This window comes from Cucurbita pepo, chromosome LG16 (genome assembly GCF_002806865.2).
Source record: "Cucurbita pepo subsp. pepo cultivar mu-cu-16 chromosome LG16, ASM280686v2, whole genome shotgun sequence".
NCBI classification, from domain to species: Eukaryota; Viridiplantae; Streptophyta; class Magnoliopsida; order Cucurbitales; family Cucurbitaceae; genus Cucurbita; species Cucurbita pepo.
The window spans coordinates 8,137,008-8,157,468 of record NC_036653.1 but is presented as its reverse complement, the minus strand read 5'-3'; the positions used below and the strand labels follow the sequence as shown (position 1 = coordinate 8,157,468).

At 38.1% G+C, this 20,461-nt stretch overlaps 4 protein-coding genes across 8 annotated transcripts; 2 read left to right on the top strand and 2 right to left on the bottom strand.

The window, feature by feature from the left end:
* Positions 1–122: 122 nt before the first annotated feature.
* LOC111777870 (ABC transporter G family member 23) lies at positions 123–2,543 on the top strand. The gene has a single exon (XM_023657598.1). It carries the CDS (start codon positions 535–537, stop codon positions 2,470–2,472), a length of 1,938 nt encoding a protein of 645 aa, XP_023513366.1. The 5' UTR covers positions 123–534; the 3' UTR covers positions 2,473–2,543.
* Positions 2,544–4,880: 2,337 nt separating this feature from the next.
* On the top strand, positions 4,881–7,350 carry LOC111776738 (hydroxyproline O-arabinosyltransferase 3-like). 3 transcript variants are annotated; one of them, XM_023656071.1, is made up of 10 exons: positions 4,881–5,147; positions 5,389–5,606; positions 5,697–5,821; positions 5,928–5,995; positions 6,082–6,283; positions 6,432–6,529; positions 6,603–6,672; positions 6,755–6,826; positions 6,909–7,022; positions 7,146–7,350. In XM_023656071.1, exons 2-10 carry the CDS (start codon positions 5,438–5,440, stop codon positions 7,206–7,208), a joined length of 981 nt encoding a protein of 326 aa, XP_023511839.1. In that variant the 5' UTR covers positions 4,881–5,147; positions 5,389–5,437; the 3' UTR covers positions 7,209–7,350. The 3 variants fall into 3 exon arrangements, with proteins under 3 accessions (XP_023511839.1, XP_023511837.1, XP_023511838.1); XM_023656069.1 differs by having other exon boundaries at positions 5,389–5,821; XM_023656070.1 differs by having other exon boundaries at positions 5,383–5,821.
* Positions 7,351–8,028: 678 nt separating this feature from the next.
* On the bottom strand, positions 8,029–9,555 carry LOC111776776. Of its 3 annotated transcripts, none has more exons than XM_023656134.1 (3): positions 9,391–9,555; positions 8,473–9,110; positions 8,029–8,392 (listed from the first exon to the last, which is right to left on the bottom strand). In XM_023656134.1, exons 2-3 carry the CDS (start codon positions 9,053–9,055, stop codon positions 8,328–8,330), a joined length of 648 nt encoding a protein of 215 aa, XP_023511902.1. In that variant the 5' UTR covers positions 9,056–9,110; positions 9,391–9,555; the 3' UTR covers positions 8,029–8,327. The 3 variants fall into 3 exon arrangements, with proteins under 3 accessions (XP_023511902.1, XP_023511900.1, XP_023511901.1); XM_023656132.1 differs by having other exon boundaries at positions 8,473–9,186; positions 9,395–9,554; XM_023656133.1 differs by having other exon boundaries at positions 9,395–9,553.
* Positions 9,556–10,003: 448 nt separating this feature from the next.
* LOC111776994 (E3 ubiquitin-protein ligase KEG-like) lies at positions 10,004–19,948 on the bottom strand. Its single transcript, XM_023656424.1, has 16 exons — positions 19,143–19,948; positions 18,427–18,795; positions 18,120–18,347; positions 17,145–17,270; positions 16,720–17,056; positions 16,458–16,615; positions 15,597–15,754; positions 14,808–14,929; positions 14,562–14,696; positions 13,797–13,921; positions 13,478–13,582; positions 13,150–13,383; positions 12,391–12,727; positions 12,103–12,291; positions 11,704–12,009; positions 10,004–11,623 (listed from the first exon to the last, which is right to left on the bottom strand). Exons 1-16 carry the CDS (start codon positions 19,862–19,864, stop codon positions 10,406–10,408), a joined length of 4,869 nt encoding a protein of 1,622 aa, XP_023512192.1. The 5' UTR covers positions 19,865–19,948; the 3' UTR covers positions 10,004–10,405.
* Positions 19,949–20,461: the final 513 nt, after the last annotated feature.

The window sequence follows — 20,461 nt, the reverse complement described above, 5'->3', positions numbered from 1 at the left end:
TTTATCAAACTTGTTTGAATTAAATTCATCCACCCAACATTCATTAAATGGATAGTTTTTAGACAATTTTCGGAGGATATGAACTATACAAACTATACAAATTATACAAATATATTATTTATTTCTCTCTCAGATATACTTTCATCTGTCACATTTTTGATGAACCTCAAAACGATATATAAAACTGAAAAAACGTTGAGCTTTCGTGCAGATCACTCCGAAAATTGCGTTGGCCTTACTCGGCCGCAGCAGCCTTCCGGATCCGAACGAGGTTAAAAAATTTAGGCCAATTTTCCTTTAAATTCAAAATAATCCCAAACAAGTTTTCGTTCCTAGAATTGTCAAAATACATGTCTGCTCACCAACAAGACCAACTTCTTCATCAACCAAAGATTTTTAAATATCAACTCAAAAATCTCGTCTTGCAATCAACCCTGGTTGGTCCAACTAATAATCCCAAGCTCTCCTTCACTCTCAATCAGGCTTGTAGCCATGAAAATCCCTGCACAAGTTTGAGCTTCAGATCACCAAACAATGGCGGTTTGCTTTCAAAAACGATGCATTACAGACGATTCAACCACCCTCTTCTCAACATCCAACTCCCCGGAGGAAACCACCAGTGTTTCCTCCTCTTCTTCCCACCACCACTCCCCACCGTTACCCACTGCTTCCATTTCCATTAAGAAACTCTCTGTCAGGAATCTCTCATTTTCTGTTCTTCCAAAAAGTTCATTTCCCGAGCTGATTCGAAGACCCAAACCCATTAACGTTCTCAGCTCTGTCTCATTTACGGCACGAAGTTCTCAAGTTCTCGCCATTGTTGGCCCAAGTGGAACCGGCAAATCTTCTCTGCTCAGAATTCTATCAGGGAGAGTGAAAGAGAAGGATTTCGACCCCAAATCGATCTTAATTAACAATCAAACGATGAAAAGTCCTGAGCAATTGAGGAAGTTATGTGGGTTCGTGACACAAGAAGACAATTTGCTTCCTCTTCTGACTGTAAGAGAAACCTTGATGTTCATGGCCAAATTGAGGCTCAGGGAATTGGGTTCAGAAGAGATAGAAGAAAGAGTAGAGAGATTGATGCAGGAGCTTGGATTGGTTCATGTGGCAGACAGTTTTGTAGGAGATGAAGAGAAGAGAGGGATATCTGGAGGAGAAAGGAAAAGGGTCTCAATTGGAGTTGAAATGATTCATGATCCACCAATTCTCCTCCTTGATGAACCAACTTCAGGCTTAGACAGCACTTCCGCCCTTCAAGTTATTGAGCTTCTCTCTTCAATGGCTACAACTAAACAAAGAACAGTGATTCTTTCAATCCATCAACCAGGCTACAGAATCCTCCAATACATTTCCAAGTTCTTGATTCTATCCCATGGTTTAACAGTTCATTTTGGAAGCCTCAAATCACTGGAAAAGAGGATCGGTGAAATGGGAATTCAAATCCCAATTCAATTGAATGCCCTAGAATTTGCTATGGAAATCATTGATAAACTGAAAGAAGAAGAAGAAGAAGAAGAAGAAGAAACCCAGCTCTCCTCCTCCCCAGATTGGCCAGAAGAAGCCATTGAAAGAGTTCAACAAGATAACAATACCAGCAAACAGATATCATTCTTTCCCACATCAAATTTCCTAGAGATTATGATTCTTTGCTCAAGATTCTGGTTGTTATTATACAGAACAAAGCAGCTATTTCTAGGAAGAACATTGCAAGCCATTGTTGGAGGACTAGGGCTCGGAAGTGTTTACCTGAGAGTGAAAAGAGATGAAGAAGGAGTAGCAGAAAGATTAGGGCTCTTTGCTTTCAGTCTCAGTTTGCTTCTCTCTTCCACAGTCGAATCTCTCCCCATTTTCCTCCAAGAACGAAGGGTTTTAATGAAAGAAGCTTCAAGAGGAGTCTACAGAATCTCCTCTTACATGATAGCCAACACCGTCGTCTTCCTTCCATTTTTGCTCGCCGTCGCCGTTCTCTTCGCCGCTCCAGTCTATTGGCTCGTAGGGCTAAATCCGTCGATCGAGGCCTTCGCCTTCTTCACGTTCGTCGTTTGGCTCATCGTAATGATGGCTAGTTCGTTGGTGCTCTTCCTCAGCGCCATTTCGCCGGATTTCATCACCGGAAACTCCTTGATCTGCACCGTCCTAGGCGGATTCTTCCTCTTCTCTGGCTACTTCATTCCGAAACAGAACATTCCGAGATTTTGGATGTTCATGTACTACATCTCCCTGTATCGGTACCCTTTGGAGGCGATGCTAGTGAATGAGTATTGGGATGCTAAATTGGAGTGTTTCTCGTGGATTGATCAAGCGCGGCGACCGGTCTGCGTTCTCACCGGCGACGATGTGCTGAAGAACGCAGGACTTGATGGGGATATTCGGTGGAAGAATGTGGGGATTATGATTGGGTTTTTCGTGTTCTATCGATTGCTCTGTTGGATTGTTCTTGCTCGCCGAGCTTCCACAACAACTATATGATTTCTCATCAACTAAAATTACGTTAATCAATAAAATGGTTTCTTTTCTTATATCACAAACGTAATTCATAATTTCTTTTTTTATATATTTAATATATATTTATATGCATAATATATTAATAATATCATGATATAAATATAAGGATTAAACAACAACGCTAATTAAAAAAAAAATGTTGCCTGTCTACTTTATAATTATATTAAATAATATAATTTTTTTGTTAAAAAAAAAAAAAAATAATAATTATGGGTAAGTAAAAGAAAATAAAATAATATTTAAAACTTTACATGAACACTAAAATAAACTAAAAAATAAATCACCAATTAGAGACTCTTCTTTTATTTGTTGATGCTGACTTGGCCATTTAAAGGACCACTCGCTATTGTCTAATTCTTAAAACTTAATAAATGACACTTAATTATTTATTTATTTATTTATTTATTTGCGTGTTTAATGCATGAGGGAAAGTAAAACGGCAATGATACATTAAAAAATAACGAAGAAATTAAACTTATATAAAATTCACAAAATTATAAAATTATTGATTTTATTTTTCAAAACATGAAAAATAGATCTTATAATTTTTTTATTTTTTATTTTTAGAATTAAAAATAATTTTGGGGGAGAATTTAATATATATTATATATAGATGATACTAAGGGTAAATAATACGTGCAAGAAAAAGATTGAGCATTAATAGAATTAGGGTTGCCAAACATTTTTAATGCCCTCTCAATTGAAGTTAAAATAAATAAGATTCGTTAAAAATTGTTTTTTTGAAAGTCAAAGAATTGATAAATGTCATTAAAAAAAATATTACAAGAAAATATGCTTAATTAAAAAAAAAACAAAATGATTGCATGCAGGTTGCTAATGGATCCAATTTTGGAGATAAATATCAAATTTTATCCTAATTTTTTTCTTTTTCATTTTAGGAAACCACGTAATTTCTTGTTTTCTTTTTTTTTTTTTTTTTAAGGAAACCTCATAAATTTAGCACCTAATTTTTTGGGGAGTGACTTTAATACATGACCTAGAGATAAGGCTAGGGGGAAAGAATACGTATGAGAGGAGATACAATATAATTAATGCTTGTCAAACCCTTTTTAATAACACTCAGTCAAATTGAACGTTTTAAATTCGACATACCATAATTTGCACGTTCAATGTATAACATCTCTAACGTTCAAATTCATTACAATTTGTTATTATCCACTTTGAACTGTTATGTATCGCCCTCCGTCTCACAGTTTTAAAACACATCTATTAACAAAAGATTTCCACACAATTATGAAAAATATTTTGTTTCCCTCTCCAGCCAATGTAGGATCTCACAACATTTCTCTAAACAATCAATATTTCAGTTTAAACCACTTTTCTAAGGAGCGTTACGAATCGTTTTTCATGTCACGCTTGGAACGACGTATACGAGTAGAGAGATTTGCACATATGAACTATCTTATTAGTCGCATGCATATATCTTTACTAGTTGAACTATATACGTGATATTTTGGTGCATATATAGTCTTGGTAGATGATACTGGCCAGCTTACATCATCGCTCGAACTTCACTATATCAAAGATATATAGTCATGAATTATAGTTTACTATATATATCACATTTGATATTTTATTTAAAGCAAACATCTTCCTTTACTATATATATCACATTTGATTTTTCATTACAAATATCAGCATATCATATATATCATACTTATCTTTCTATTTATTGTTTTTTCTTTTTCATTTATTATTTTTTCTTTATCCTTTAATTTATTTGATTATAAATTTAGAAATTTCACACTATTATTCTTTCCATATTAAAAAGTATTTGATTATAATAAAATTTATTTGATTATAAATAGAGAAATTTCAGATTATTATTCTTTCCATTATCTCATAATTTATTTAATTATAAATAGAGAACTTTTGCCCAATTTAGGTGGGCAGTTTATTATCAAATTAGTCAATTATTGCTTTTATTTACTAAAAAATGGTAATAGTAAGAAAGAAGAAAAAGATGGGATCTTACAAAATTAGAATAGGCCTAAACTTTTGAAGGGTACCAAAAGGATATTCACAAAAGTAAAATTATGCAATATTTTTGGGTATAATATGAGAAAAAAAAAAAAAAAAGGATTAAAGCCCTTCAAGGTGGGGTGTTAAACCAACCATTGGACAACAAAGTTGATACAAATATACTACAAAAGTAAGGGTTCTTTATTCCCTACACTTTTGTTCAAATGGGAATTTAATTATTAAAAATTAAAAAAAAAAAAAAAAGAGGGTTTTAAATTGATCCATAAAAGTTTGTCACAATCCAAAATGTGCACCAAAAAGAAGGCCCCATCTATAAGTATTATATTGCGGAGGAGACGGTTGGTTACCACATCGATCTCCATAAAGAGCCCTTCTCACAACCTTATTTTTCCTTAGTTTTTTAGGGGCTTCGGAGTTTGGCGAAGCCCCCACGTTTCAGCCATTTTCCCACCCGTTTTTGTCTTCTTCGGTCTCTAAAGGGTTGGCGTTGAATTGAAAAACCCTTTTGGACCCAAATTCTATTGCTCTTCTTCTTCTTCTTCTTCAATCTCTTCCTACTTGACTCCTTCTTTTACATCTCCACTCCCTTCTGAATTTCTGGGTTCTTTCGTTTTTTTCTACGTTTACTTCTTATGGTATGAATCAATGCCGTTTCAGTAACGCTGTGGTTTTCGTTTCTTTCAACGTTTCATTTGACTGACTATTTCCATTTTTCTCTGGTTTTGCTTTTGTGTTGAGTTTTGACTGTTTCACCCCAATTTTCTGAATTCCAGATCTGGATTTTTCGTTTCGTATTTTGTTCTTCTCTGGTGTTGAATTTAGTTGAATGTTTGGGGATTAGCAGATTTTCATTATCCGTTCGACTCTCAGGTGCAGCATTCTATGAAATGACAAGAAGCTGCTAACGTTTGATGAATCGAAACCAATGATAGGGAGGAAGACATCACCAGGTTTTCTGGTGCTATTGGCTCTTGGCTTTTGTTTTGCTTCTTATAACTTGCTTACCATGTCTGTACGCTACAAAGCTTCGAAAGGGAGTGAGTTGTTTGATCCAGTTGTTCGAGCACCTGGTGGAACAGAACGGGCAGGGAAAGGTATTCAAAAATTCCATGTTGCTGTCACTGCAACTGCTTCTACTTACAGTCAATGGCAGTGCCGGATCATGTATTATTGGTATAATAAAGTGAAGGATATGCCTGGATCTGACATGGGCGGCTTCACTAGAGTTTTGCATTCAGGACTTCCAGATAATTTGATGAAGAAGATTCCAACTTTTATTGTTGATCCTTTGCCGGAAGGCTTGGATCGGGTGAGGAACATTGGATTTTTTGTCTGCTTGATCTTATGTCCTGTTCTGTTTGGGTGTTTTTGTGTTTGGTTGACCTTAATGAACTGAATTTTAATGAAAAATTCAGGGCTATGTTGTTCTAAACCGACCATGGGCTTTTGTGCAATGGCTGGAGAAAGCAAACATTGAAGAAAAGTAAGATGGTTTCTGTGTTTTTTCTGCTAAAGATTTTCCTTTCCCTTTGATGAAATCTGAGGACAGATGTTTTTTGATTGATGCAGTTATATACTAATGGCAGAACCCGATCATATCTTCGTTCGGCCGTTGCCGAACTTGGCTCACGGAAAGAATCCGGTTGGATTTCCGTTCTTCTACATAAGGCCAACTGACCATGAGAAGATCCTCAGGAAATTCTATCCAGAGGAGAATGGTCCAGTGACCAACATTGACCCCATTGGCAATTCTCCTGTTATCATCGAAAAGGTAAACTTCTGAATTAGAACAACAGCCAAGAAATGAAATTGTACCTTCGATTCAAAGTCGAGTCGATGTTGCTATAATACATTGAGCTGCTTCTTCAACTTAGGATGATCAATAGTTCTGAATCCACTGACTGAGTTTTCTCTATTAGGGGCTGCTGGAGGAGATTGCACCAACATGGGTGAATGTATCCTTGAGAATGAAAGATGACCCCGTTACTGATAAGACGTTCGGTTGGGTGCTCGAGATGTGAGTTCTATTGAGATTGTTACTTCGGATCGATGTAACCGTGTTTGATCTTTGTATGACTTTGTTCATGTAGGTATGCTTATGCTGTAGCTTCTGCATTGCACGGTGTTCGGCATACGCTCCGCAAAGATTTCATGCTGCAGGTTTCACCTATTTTGATCCATAAAGTGATTCTATTTTGGAGCCCTGAACAGATTATTGACTTGCTGTGCTTAAGTGTTTCAGCCTCCTTGGGACTTAGAAGTTGGTAAGAAGTTCATCATCCACTATACCTATGGATGCGACTACACTATGAAGGTACAGATTATTCTTTAGTTATCAAAGAATTTCATTACTAATTCTAAGTAGTCTATATCTTAACTCGTCTATTAATGGCCAGGGAGAGCTGACATATGGTAAGGTCGGGGAATGGCGCTTCGACAAGAGAGCATATATCAAGGGTCCTCCACCAAGAAATCTTTCCTTACCTCCTCCGGGAGTTCCTGAAAGTGTAGTAAGTAATCTGTAACCTAATCTCATCTTCTGCAGAATCTATTTGATGAGATTTGGTTAAGTTTTCGAGTTTATAAGTCGATTCTCTCGTTTATGTATGTGTTGCTCTGATTTGGTTTTGCAGGTAAGGCTTGTAAAGCTGGTAAATGAGGCAACTGCAAATATAGCTGGTTGGGGGGACGCATAGAGTGGTGTGGTTGATGGGAAGTATACACTGTTAGGAGCAAAAGCTATGGTGGGGTTGTGATCAGTTTGAGAAGAGAGAAAAATATAGAGGGGAATTGGAACCTATGAATAATAAATATATATATCTATATTTTTCAACCAAACTTTTGAGATAAACCACATAATATACCATTAAATTCTTTAGCCGGTAGTATACAAATTATGTACCAATAATTTGGTCAACTTGAACTACTCCGAAGTCAAAGATTCGAATTCTTCCTAAGATGTATATAGAAAAGCATATTCGAGTTCAATATCAAAAAATATTTTAAATCACTCGTTATCTTTTAAAAGAAAAAAACGAATTTCATCCATAAATGATAAATGAATGGGAGGGCCCTTTAAACGGCTCCGATCACCTCAAGGCCGTTACAAATTCCATGCAAAAAATTTAATTATTGGACCGCCCAATAATGCCAAAGAAGCCAGTCTGTAATTCCCCCTCCAGAGTTTCCGTTTTGTTCGTATTGGGAATTGGGGGGTTTTTCTTGGTATTCCCATTATACTCCTCGTTAGGTCGTCTCGTCTCACGGTTCTAAGACTGTCTGTTAGGGAGAGAAATGTTTTGTTTCTCACATCGATTGGAGAAGGGAACGGATGTGGAAACCTTTCTCTAACGGATGCGTTTTAAAATCATGAAACGAATGACGATACGTAACAGGCCAAAGTGGACAATATCTGCTAGCTAGCGGTAGGCACAATTAGGAAGGTTCAGTCACAAATATTAACATATTCATACTTCCAAAGAAGGCACAATGATGGAGCAGCATAGTGTGATAATATATTCAAACAAGATAATACCGTGATTCTCATTTTTCATTTCACTAGAAGATTCTTGTTTAGGTAGCAAGGATTTATAGAAGCCTTTGCCATTAGTCTATACACAAGGATTCCTATGTACATACATGTGCTACACAATAAGCCCCAGTGGAGTTTTGTATACATATATAGAAGATGGATGCTCGGGTAAAACACGACGATGAAGAGAAATGGCTCGTATAGCACCTACTGAGTATCTGTCACAATTTTGGGGTGCTTTTGTTCATCTCTATGCGAGTTCCAACTAAACCATTTCCTATTGCTAAGCCATCCAAACTGAAAGCTGAATAAGTTGCCTTCTATAAGGAATTAGACCGTTCTTCAGACCTGTCACATTTATCATATAATAAACGACTGAACCCAAGACACTCTCAAAAGAGATCCAAATATGTGATGCTGAGGCGTACCTGTGACACACACGGTTCGGTAAAGAGTAGCGGTACGAACATCGCCCTTCGTAACCATATTAGGCCTTTCTAAGCACTCGAGAAACGCCATATCAGCCTTTAACAACTCGGCTTGATTGTGAGTGTCATAACCAATATCATGGCAATAACAACAGAAATCCAGCCAATCAATTGGTCGTTTATCCCAAATGAGAGACCCGTTGTCTTTACCGCTAGACCAATTTGGACCACAGTAATGTCCATAACGTGGAAGCAGCTGAGAAAGAAAGGCTCTTACACCCGTATGCCATGGAACTTTACACACATAGGGTTTGAACCGTAAAGGGGATTCTCCACCTTGGTTCTCAATGGCTCTATCACGTTTCACTTGCCTTTTCAAGTTTCCATTAATAATTGCTTTCCCATTGCCATTATTTTCCCAACGAAGCAGTGAAAGAAGGGAAAATCCCCATTTCCTGATATCAAAACGAGTATTTCGATGCCCTTGCTCCACCATGGCGCTTGAGGGCTTAAGAATTGGACGCAAATCATTGCTTCTTTGCGCACAAAACCAGGGAATATTATGAAGAAATTCCAAGTTCATCGCTAAATCTCAAGAACTCACGGCCGAATTACACAAAATTGGCACCATACCAAATCTGCCAAGCATTTGAGCATCATTATCAACGTCAAATAATCAGCATACGAATTTCGATCCTTTTAGACGTCAAACCTCTAACACCATTGCATCAAAAACAAAATCAGGAAAACGCTAGTAGCTCTGAAGTAAAAATGGTTAAATTCCAGTCCATAAAGTTTCGGGCGACAGAATAGGGTAAAAAATTAACAAGAAAAGTTGCTTTCTCGACAGCCAAACAGATTAATTCCTCCTATGGACGAAAATGAAAATGTAAATGATAAACAGAGATGAAGAATTACATACGAAGAATCCAGAAAGCGAGGAATAGACTTGAAGGAATCCGTCAACTGCCGAAGTAGACAGAGAACATTTCCTTCCAGTAAGAAGCCAGAGGATAACGGAGAGAAAATTCTGGGAAGGAAAATTTTCCCGAGAAAATTCCCTTTCATGTCGATTGACAAATTTTGGTTCCTTAACAGATTACCCCATTACCCAACCCACCACACGCATTAAGCCCGTACAAATAACAAATTTGATCATTCTTAATTGAATTATTCAACCTTTTAAATTTTATTTTCACTTTTAAACTTAAAAAAATATTATTAATTTTTAATTAAAATAAAATTTGTTTGACCAATACATTGATGTGAGACTTATATATTTTCCGATGAAATAAACAATAAAAATCTTAATTTTCTAAATAATTATAAATAATAATTTATTGTACTGTTATGTCAATTTTTTACCATTTATTTTAAGATAAAATAATTTTTACATTAACAGTGCCAATGCCAATATCAGTCTATATGTTCACCATCGACCTGCACGGTACGAGAAACGTGACTTTTCCTAAAACAAAATCACACGTGGGGTTGGAAAATTCAAACATACGACTTCTCGAAACAAACCATAGATGCTAAAACGATAGTTTATATAATGACCCGAAATTTATATGTACATATGTAAATAATATATCAACTAAAGCATTTCTTTATATAACTCAGTTTTATTTACAAGCATAACGATATATAAAAAAGACCTTACCGATTGTTGATATGCTGCCACACCAAAAGGGGCAATGGTCCACTGTTTCTTGTAACCAACGGTCCACATCTTCATCTTCAACTACAATTCTCCGAGCATTTACGTGCAATACTCCACACGCTAATGAACATGGCGTAACGCCCCGTCTCGAATCAATGAATTGCTTCGGTATCCCAAAGTTCCACCTGCTTGTAAACGACTGGGGATCGTTCTCTACCGAAGCGTTGAATTGGCATGCAGACCATTTGATTTAGGGTCCTGAATCAAAGATCAGGTAGTCTCGTCAAGAACAAGGTCAGCCGGGTCCCCGATCCAAGGACGACCTTCCCTCCACCTGAAACGAACTCTTACTTTTCCATTTGCATCAACACCTACTACTTTCCCTTTACTAGCATGTGTCTCCATTCCCCATCCCCATCTAGGGATTTTTAATCCTTCACGAAATCTCACTGCGTCGCCAACTCGAAAGGGTCTCACCTTCTCCATCTCAGAGTCCTTGCACATCCACAGCCGCTCCGTAAAGCAGAAGGCGACCCAAAGCTCCCCATCCTCCATCTTGTGGATAACCCCGACACTCTGACGGGAAACGTCCCCCCAATGATAAACAGGCATTACGATCGATGTCTTCACCTTCACCCAGTCTCCAATGTTGAGTTGCTCTTCCTCTACTAGAACAACTTCCGATGGATCGAGTGTCCATGGCTTTTGAGCAGCCGGAGACGATGCTCTAATTTTTCCATCTGCATCAATTGCTGTTATAGAAACAACGCTGACATGAGAGTGGCCCGACCAACCGAACCGTGGGTTTGGTATCGAAGACTTCACCTTCACATGCTGTCCTATACAAAACCTTTCCGACTTTTCGAGTTTTGAGGTGTGTCCTACCCATAACTCCGGTTCTCCACAAAATCCTACAAGAACAGAACCGTCCCATTCATTTTCATGATAACTTAATCCTTGTACAACGCCAATACTCCCAGCCGACAATGATTTCCGTCCATCAGTATCATCTTTAAGTTTCACCCAATCTCCCACGGCGTACATCTGCTCTACCTCAAAATCTGTAGGATCTCCTCTCCACCATCCGGCCAAGCCAAACAGTGAAACTCTTATTTCTCCATTAGCATTTACAGCAGTCACAACACCCCTTGAATTCGGATTAGCGCCTCTCCACCCCCATCTCGGCTTAGCCAACCCAGCACGGAAATGCACATACTGGCCAATTTTTATCGGAGAAACTTTTTCGACTTCTGTGTAGTGTATAAACGATTTCCCCTCACGAAAACAACACGCCAATTCTAAATGAGAATAATCTTGTATACTGTAAACTACCGCTATATTTTCCTTCCCGGTATAGTTGGATTCATAATTTGATTTTGTTCCTAAACACTGCTTCATTCTGACCCAATCACCCACTTCCAATCCTGATAGTTTTTCTGCATCGCCGGGAGCGATTCTCCATAATTTTTTCTTTCCAAATACTCTCACCTAAAAATAAGATATAATAAACGTGACTTTAAAAAACATTAAGGTTTAATAATTGTATCCCAAGAAATATGAGAACTTACATTTAGAGTTCCATCCATATCAACTCTTTCGAGTTTTCCTGAAGAGGCTGGGGTTTCATCTGACCACCCAAGTACTGGCTGAGTAACAGACGGCAGGATGTGTACCTCTTGTCCCACTTCAAAAGGTGGCACTTTCTCGATGTCTGTAACGGAGCAAGGAAAAGTTTTACTCCTGAAGCAAAATGCTACATCTACATCTCCATCCTCTTCTAAGGCAAAAATTATTCCAATGCTGCTTCGAGGAACATCATCCCACCCGTATTTTGGAGAGGGTACCGATGCTTTCACCCTAACCCAATCACCGACCTGTTCGTGCACAAGCCAAAAGAAAATCGGTGATGCACGTGCTTGATACAAGTGCCAGTAGTTACATGGCGACTTTCCCGAAAGAAAAAATACCTTATATTTGTCCACCTTCTCCATGTCAGATGGATCTACTTTCCATGGTCCATGCCGATTTGGTAAATCAATTATTAAGAGACCATTACTTTCAATATCACCGACTTTTCCAACGCTATTATGTGTCTCGCCATCCCAAGGGAACCTAGGTTCAGATATAGAGCGTTTAACGCATACTTGGTCTCCAATCTAGAAGGAAGTGAACACATCAAGTTAACTAAGGATAAAAGAAATGAGGCTCAGTTTAAACTTAAACCATACTAAAAATAGGGAGAATGAAGCATTCACCTTGAAGGGGACAACAGGTTCAATCTCCTCTGGTTCACAAAGCCAAGGGCTAGGCAAATAGCAGAATTCTATCAGCAAACTACTGTCTGGCCTGATACCATACACAACACCAATACTCCCTGGAGATACAGCTTCAAAGCCATGTCTCGCAGCGGGCACAGTATAACGTACACGGATCCAATCACCAACTTTGAATTCTTGAAGTCTTTGAAAATCTGCAGGGTCAGCTTGCCATCCTCTAGATGCACCAGTAAATCCAATTCGTATAATTCCTTCTTCATCATCGATACACAAGACAGTTCCAATGCTGTCACGTGATTGTCCAAGCAACTTAAACCTGATAAGAATGACGTTTGCACTCGATGAAACCTTTTTTTTTTTTTTTTTGGGCAAGCAAAAGTTTCCTTGATAAAAAAAAACATATGCATAGCACAAGGCAGTCAAACTAAACGAATTCACAAAAGGCTTCTCCAATTGGTGTAATCACAACTTGTTTAATATTTCAAGGCTCCAAAAAAATTTGAAACAAAATATTAAAAGGCTTCATGTATATTTCCCCCTAGAAGTGCATATGTCTTCCACCTGACAAAATGGAGAGGTTGTAATGTATTGTGGAAGGGGAAAAAAATTCTTTTTATGTTCCACCAGACGAAATGGGTCATTATCTGTTTTGTGATTGAAGAGGACATCCTGGCTACCATTATCGACGTTAATTTCAAAAGAAGAATAAAAAAAAAAAGTCCATGCATAGCATCTAACCTTGGCTCTCTCACGTCAGGTTTAAGTTGCACCAGCTGTCCCCTGTCCATAGGAATAACTTTGATAATCTCATCTGCCAAAACATGTGCGACACCAGAGCAAAATGATACAGAAAGACCACCACTACTTTGGGAACCCTGCACAAATCCAACACTCCTGGGCCCTGCACCTTGCCAACCATATGCAGGATTTGCCACACATCTTTTGAATTTCACCCAATCGCCCACTTGAAATCTAGAAGGGGGCAATCCAAAGTTTGTCAGTTAGTGAACTCAATGACAGCAGAAATTTTGCACTGTAAAGATCAGTATAGCGGAACTTTACTCACATTGTTGGGGACAAACGAATACCCTTCTCTGCTAGTGCATCCATAAGCTCTTCAAAAATCCATTCCCGAGGTAGGGCTTCCAACAAGTCACAAAATGTCTTGCCACTGTTTTGCAACCATTAAGAGGGTCATTGACATATTAAATTAATACAACCTAGGGTGAGTTATCACAAGTACATCAATTGTATAACACGTGCTAGATGAGAAAAATAAAATTAAAATGTAAATGAAGATACTTAACTAGAAGAAAAAAGAAGCGGCTCTTAAAATTTTTCTCAGAAAATATTATATTGAACACTTGTATAATCACAGCACTTGCCTGTGAGTTCTTACGCCAATAGCAGCACCTGGATATTTTAATATCAATAAAATGCAATCAAGACATTCACGTATGAACTTTGCCGCATCTGCTGCTATATGGAAGGCATTGTCACCATCGTCGTCCTGATTACAATCACCCAAAAAAGGTTTTTATTGGTCGGCTGGAAGCATGTCCACCAAAAAACTTCAAGATGGAAATACATAAAAAAAAATTAGAAGTATTTATATGGGAAAAAGGGGACCATCCGTCAACTATATGAAAGGCACTGTCCGGAAGTTATCTTCGAGATTATGAAAGGATCGTCAAATCTGTGGCCCACAAATTTAACAGTTAAATCTCTAGTAGTGCTCCATCCGTTATATTTGAGATAAACTGTCTCACAACCTCCTCGTTACCACACCTAAGCATGGATCCATCCACACAAAAAGATTCGACGTGACAGCTACATTCACTTATTCCTTCAATGCACCACAAATTCCATACTGATTAACATGAAAATATTCACTTGTTCCTTGTTTTCATCTCTTGCTGCCTCATGAAAATATTCACTTGTTCCTTGTTTTCATCTCTTGCTGCCTCATTGCAAATCAGTTTCTACTTTCAGGACCTTTTGAAAAGGCTACTGTTTCTCTCCTATATTAGCCGATGGCTACAGAGCATTTTTACAGTTCTCCTCAAATACAACAAAACCATTTGAAACATTGTTCCAAGTTCTATTCAATCGCATTAAATAGCATTTAGTAACTCATAGAGAAGGCCAACCTGTAAATTACAGTTTGCTCCAGCAGACAAGAGTAGTTGAACACATGGTTTTGCACCTCTTGCCAGTGCCAAGTGAAGAGGTATTGTGTTGTGCATGTTTCTGATATTTACATCCACTCCAGCTTCAAGAATAATCTTTAAAAAAAACAACGGATAACATTAGAAATTTTGAGCTACCAAGTTTTGTCAGTACCTGCAACCATGAAATAAATCCAGGCCTGTAAAAGAATAAAATTGTAATATCACCTTCACCAACTCAACATCATTAGCCATGGCAGCTGTATGCAGAACTGTTCGACATTGTTGGGGTTCTTGGGCTGCTGGGTCTGCCTTAGCCTTGAGCAGAACTCTGACAAGTTCTCTTCCCTCTACAGTGAATAACAGACAAGGCAGATAACAACAAAATTAGATAAAACAATTGATTTGATACTAATGTTCATACCCAAATTAGGCATTTCCAAAAGGAAATTAACATTGGCAATGTGTCGTCCCTCTTAGTCTTGGTGTATAAAGAGCATACAGCGCAGGAAAAGGTTTATTTTCAATGAAGATTAAGCAATAGACTAACACATATTGCACTCCAATATGTGCTACAACTAATCAACATGCAGATTAGTCATTAGTCCAAGAGCAACCTAAGCACTCAATTGCCTACCCCAATTCCCTCCATGGATACTCCAGTGTCATGGGGATTATTAGTTTTTTAAAACTTTTCACGAGTATCATCCTCTGTGAAACCATTCAGAATGGAAGAGTGTTGCCAGAAAATGGAGTTGTTGTGAGTTATTACAGAAAAAAAGAAAGAAACATTTTCAAACAAGGACAAGAATAGATGTCATGTGAATAGGTTGAAGATACGTGTTTGTGACATTATCATATAAGAAACTTTTGGCCGCATCCATCGTATTTTTATTTGGTGGGATGAAACATCGGTGTCAGAACCACTTCTAGTGCTATACCTCCTATATTAGGAAATCATATAAAGAAAAGGCTGAAAGAGAACACGGTTACGGAAATCCCTGATGAACAGTTTACCTATCTCACGGTCTTTCTTAAGAGCAGCTGCCATGCATAAAGCGGTTCCAGCGGAACTTGGTATATCAATAGCTTCAGAAATTTCCTCAGGCAATGCAAGTTCAGCCCATCTCTTAACAACATCTACGTTTAAGGTTGTGATGCACAAATGCAGAGGCCTGTTGATCAGAACAAGAGAAAACGTTAGATAAGAACACACTTGCTATTAGCATGGAGCGACAATACTACAGCTAATGGGACAAGCCACTGCATATTGATCACATATCCTGAGAAGAGGTCACTAGCACAAGAAAGAGTGTAAGAATCAGAATCTTTGCATTGTTCATTAAATTATTTTCAGAGGAGGTGGGTAAGAAATAATAAATTTTTCATAAGATGAATCCTTATAAAAAGTGAAGAGTGATGCTGAAAGATACATGCTTCCGGATGCTGTTTTGTTGAAGGGCACACAATTAAAGTTCCAAATCATGGATGCTAAAATAATCCTTCAAAGCTACTTCAGTTTTTTCAATTAAAAAAATAAATCAGTAAGTTGAGTGGATTGAAGTATTTCCTTCAAGAGCAGAGCTAAAGAAGGAAGGAGGGGGCTGTCCCCTTAATTTGTTGTGGATGCAAAATATGTATGTATATAGTTATGATTTATTAGTTTTCCTCCTAAATTGTGTCCCTCAAATCTTTACAATTGAAAATTTGCATATTAAAGTTCGAAGGAAAGCAACAAACAACCAAATTGAGCATACCTCAGCTGGTTAATACACATACACTTGACCAAGAGATTAAAGGTTCAAAAAAGGTAAAACAATTGTTAACTTTCATGGTTCGCATAATAAATAATAAACAAAAACACAGTTCCAATCTTACGTTAAGTTTGCGGAATTGAGAAACCCCATTGATTTGCAACCTCCATGCTCCATAATTACCATAGCACAATGAGTAAATTTCTTTGAAATGGCCACATGCAGTACAGATTCACCATTATCATCAACTGCATTGGGATCAGCCCCTGCCTGAAGTAGTTCCTGTAATCACCAGAATAGCCTGACAATACGTGAGTATATATCCAAAAAAAGAAAAAGAAAAAGAAAAAGAAACTTGCCTAAAGGGTGGATGTGCAACAACTTACACGCATACAATCAGGCTGCCCATAATATGCACAAACATGAGCAACGGACCGACCAAAGCCTTCCATCAACCTAAACATACCATTAGCAGATTTCCTGATAAGTGCACGCACACATTCAGCAGATCCAACAGCTAAAGCAAACACTATTGGTGGATTCCCGTTTTCATCAGGAGAATCTATATCTGCATCGCTATACTCCAAGATTGCATCAACCAGTTCCGGAGAACCCCGTCTGCATGCCAAGTGTAAAGCAGTTTGACCTTCAGAATTATGAGCTTCCAGCAGAGAGATGACGGAGCTGCTATTGTTCCCTGACGCAGACTTCGAAAGAAGATCTCTGCAGATGTGGGTTAAATGAATCGAAAATTTCAACAATAGAAAAGATTTAAGAGAATGAGAGAACCTATATGACAAAAGAGCCTAACCTGACACCATTAACATCCCCTTCAGATACAAGTTGATGAAGATGGTTGCTTTTGACCTGAAGGATGTCCAAGACAGAGGTAGGGGATTGTTCCAACCTATCGATATGAGGAGAACTTGCCACCTTGCTGAATTCCACAAAAGTGAATGCATCAAATGTATCAACCTTTTTTTTTTTTTTTTGTTAGATAAGAGAAACTACAATAAAATAATAATAATAATCAAACATACAACAGTGAGGACTAGGAAAGCCCTGGCCCTAGCTAAGCAAGATACAGAAGACTTTCCAATCAGCCTAAATCAAAACTAGGCTCTCAGCTGTACTTAAACAAAAAACTATAAGCTTATACCAAGTAACAGCTACAAAAACTATCTGATTGCAAAAAAGAGAAGGATGTCTCCTCATCCCAAAAAGCTCTTTTGTTTCTTCCCTTCCAAATTCAAAGAAATGTGCTTATGAGTACCATCACCATCAATACCACCGTAAATTTGAGAACAAACAGGGGTCTCCGAAGATAAATGCAGTAAAAGCCCTCATATGAAATAATTGGATTGAGAAACCACCCGAGTATTTAATGTCAAAAAAAAAGAAAAGATTGATAAAATGTAGCTAACCTTGTGAAATTTCAGACCTCTTGATGGCTTTCTCTTACTAATTCTTTTTATAATTACTCTATTATTGGGATGAACTCTACGTGGGCTTCTTTTTCTTTCTTTTCTTTTCNTTTTTTTTTTTTTTTTTTTTTTTTTTTTTTTTTTTTTTTGGTGAAGCCCCAGTATAATTTCCTTTTTTTTTTAAATGTATTGATGTAGAGAGTGATTCAACACAGGAGGGGATATAGGATTACAAGTAGGACTTACAACTAATAAAAAACAATAGGAAGGAAAATAAAATTTACTGCGATTATATGATCAAATAATTATGTATTACCAAAGAAGAAGAAGAAAAAGTGCAGTAATGAATCGAGGAAACTCACGCAGTAGGTCTAGTAGGGGATCGGTGGATCCCTTGTAGATGTCTAAGAAATATGGCAAGCATTGCATGGAAAGTTGGTCTTTTCAGTGGCTTGTACTGTAGGCACTCGCCAATCATCTTCCATAATTCTCCAGGAATGCCAACTCCAACAATACTTGCATACTGTGGAGGTAGCCTGCCATCTTTGACAACAGCACGGTAAATTTCTTCTGCACTCAGACCAGCCCACCTGAAGAACTCATCTTCTATTAGCTAAGAATATAACTGACCATAAAATATGGAAGAAGTTAAACTAAAAAGCAACATACGGGGTGGAACCAGTGCACATTTCAACAAGGGCACAGCCAAAGCTCCACACATCAGATTGCGTGGATATGCCAATACCATCATCCCTAAACAAATGCAATGGTCTCTTCAAAGGCTCCCATGCCTCTGGCGATCTATAGTGCGGACTCAAAAACAGGCACTCCAAACACCAATGCTGTTTTGATGACTCGTGTTCTGGTGGGAAAATGCCTGCTCTATGACAAGGTTTTTTCAAAATCAATGGAAGCCCATAATCGGAAACCACAGCATGTCCATTTGCATCCAAGAGAAAATTGGATGGTTTCAAATTCATACACAACACATCAGCTGCATGCAGTTCAACTACTGCTCGTGCAATGTCTGCTCCAAATCTGAATTCATAAATACATATTACAAACAGGTAGAAAGGCAACAAGAAGCAAATAATTTCTAGAATAATCACAACTACAGAAGTTGTATAAAAAAGATTCGTGCAGATTTGTGCTTCTAAGGAATATAGAACTGCTTGATCCCTCATGCGGAAATCCAGAACAACGGAGTGAGCACCAAATTCACGAGTTCAGAGGGATAGCAGTTGCGACAGCACAAAACTCTTGGTGAATCTGGACATTAAACCCACGCTTTCCCGAGGAAATTATAAAGTAGAGGTCCATAAGTAAAAATGTCCAACAAAATGAAAACAAGCTCAAACGCAATACAAGACGGAGAGAAGGGTCACCTGAGGATTTGCTCGAGAGTAAGGCGGCCGCCACTCCGCTGCATCTCCGACTGAACCGACCCAGGGAACCCCTCCATAACAATACAAAGATAACCCTCCACCTTTAGCACTCCGAGAAAGGAACACACATTCCTGCACCACATCGACGCACGCCTCAGCTTCTCCAGCTGCTTCTCCACCCAATCCAAATCCCCAACATTACCTATTCTCACCCGTCTCACCATCACTCTGTGCCGACACCCACCGACTCTAGACCTCAACCAACCGGACCAAAGCTCCATCTCCTCCCTCTTACCTCCATCGATCTTCCTCACCAACTTCAATTCATGGTCCCCAAACCCCGCTCCGCACCCATGGCAGCCGGAACTCCTCCGCCCCCGGTCAGACCCGTCGCCCCCTTCCTCATCGGCTCCAGCATCGTCGTCGTCGTCGTCGCTATCGCTAACCTCAGCAGAGTGAGAAACCGAGGCCGGAGAGATCATAGGTAGTATAGCGAAATTCTTCGGAAGAGAGAGCACAGAATTGCCGACGGTAGACACATGGCGGCACTTCGGACACGTGAGAGATGGTTTAGGTGGAGTTGGAGCAATAATTTGAGAGAGGCAGTGTTTGCAGAAGGTGTGGCCGCATTGGAGAAGAAGAGGAGCTCGAGAATCCTCGTCGTATTGAATTCGGCAGATTGAACAGCTAGGGATTCCGACTCGCTTCCATTTCTTGGGCATTTTTTTGGATTCTGCTCTCTGTGGTTTGCTCCTGGTGAGAGAAATGAGAATCTAAGAGGAAAGTTTGAAGGGAAAGCCGTAGCAGAAGATGGACTATGACATTATATAAGATTATTGTATCTTTTTTCTTTTTTTTTTTCTTTTTTTATTATAGCCTTCCTCTTCCTGCGTTTCAAACTGACCGTTTGACTTTGGCCTACCTTCCGCGATACGTGTATGCCACGTAATCATGACTCTTTATCGACTTCGTCTGATTTTTATGGGATACACCTAATTTCATGTCACTTATATTCAATAATTCCCTTTAACTTTTTTTTTATGCTTAAATTATAAGCTATTCCAACCTTTTGTTTTATGGCAATTAGTTTCATTTTTTTTAGAAGATTTTGACACATTTACATTTTTTAAGTAAAATTTATGTCTAATCCTATAATTTAATTTTTTGTTTAATTGATTTTTAATTTTTTAAAAATATATATATAATAAGTCAAATACTCATCTTTTAACCATTTGGTAAAAAAAAATAACATAAGTGCATAATTAACGTCATGAGATGATAAATGTAAGTAGCCAATCATATTACGAGAGTATAAAAAA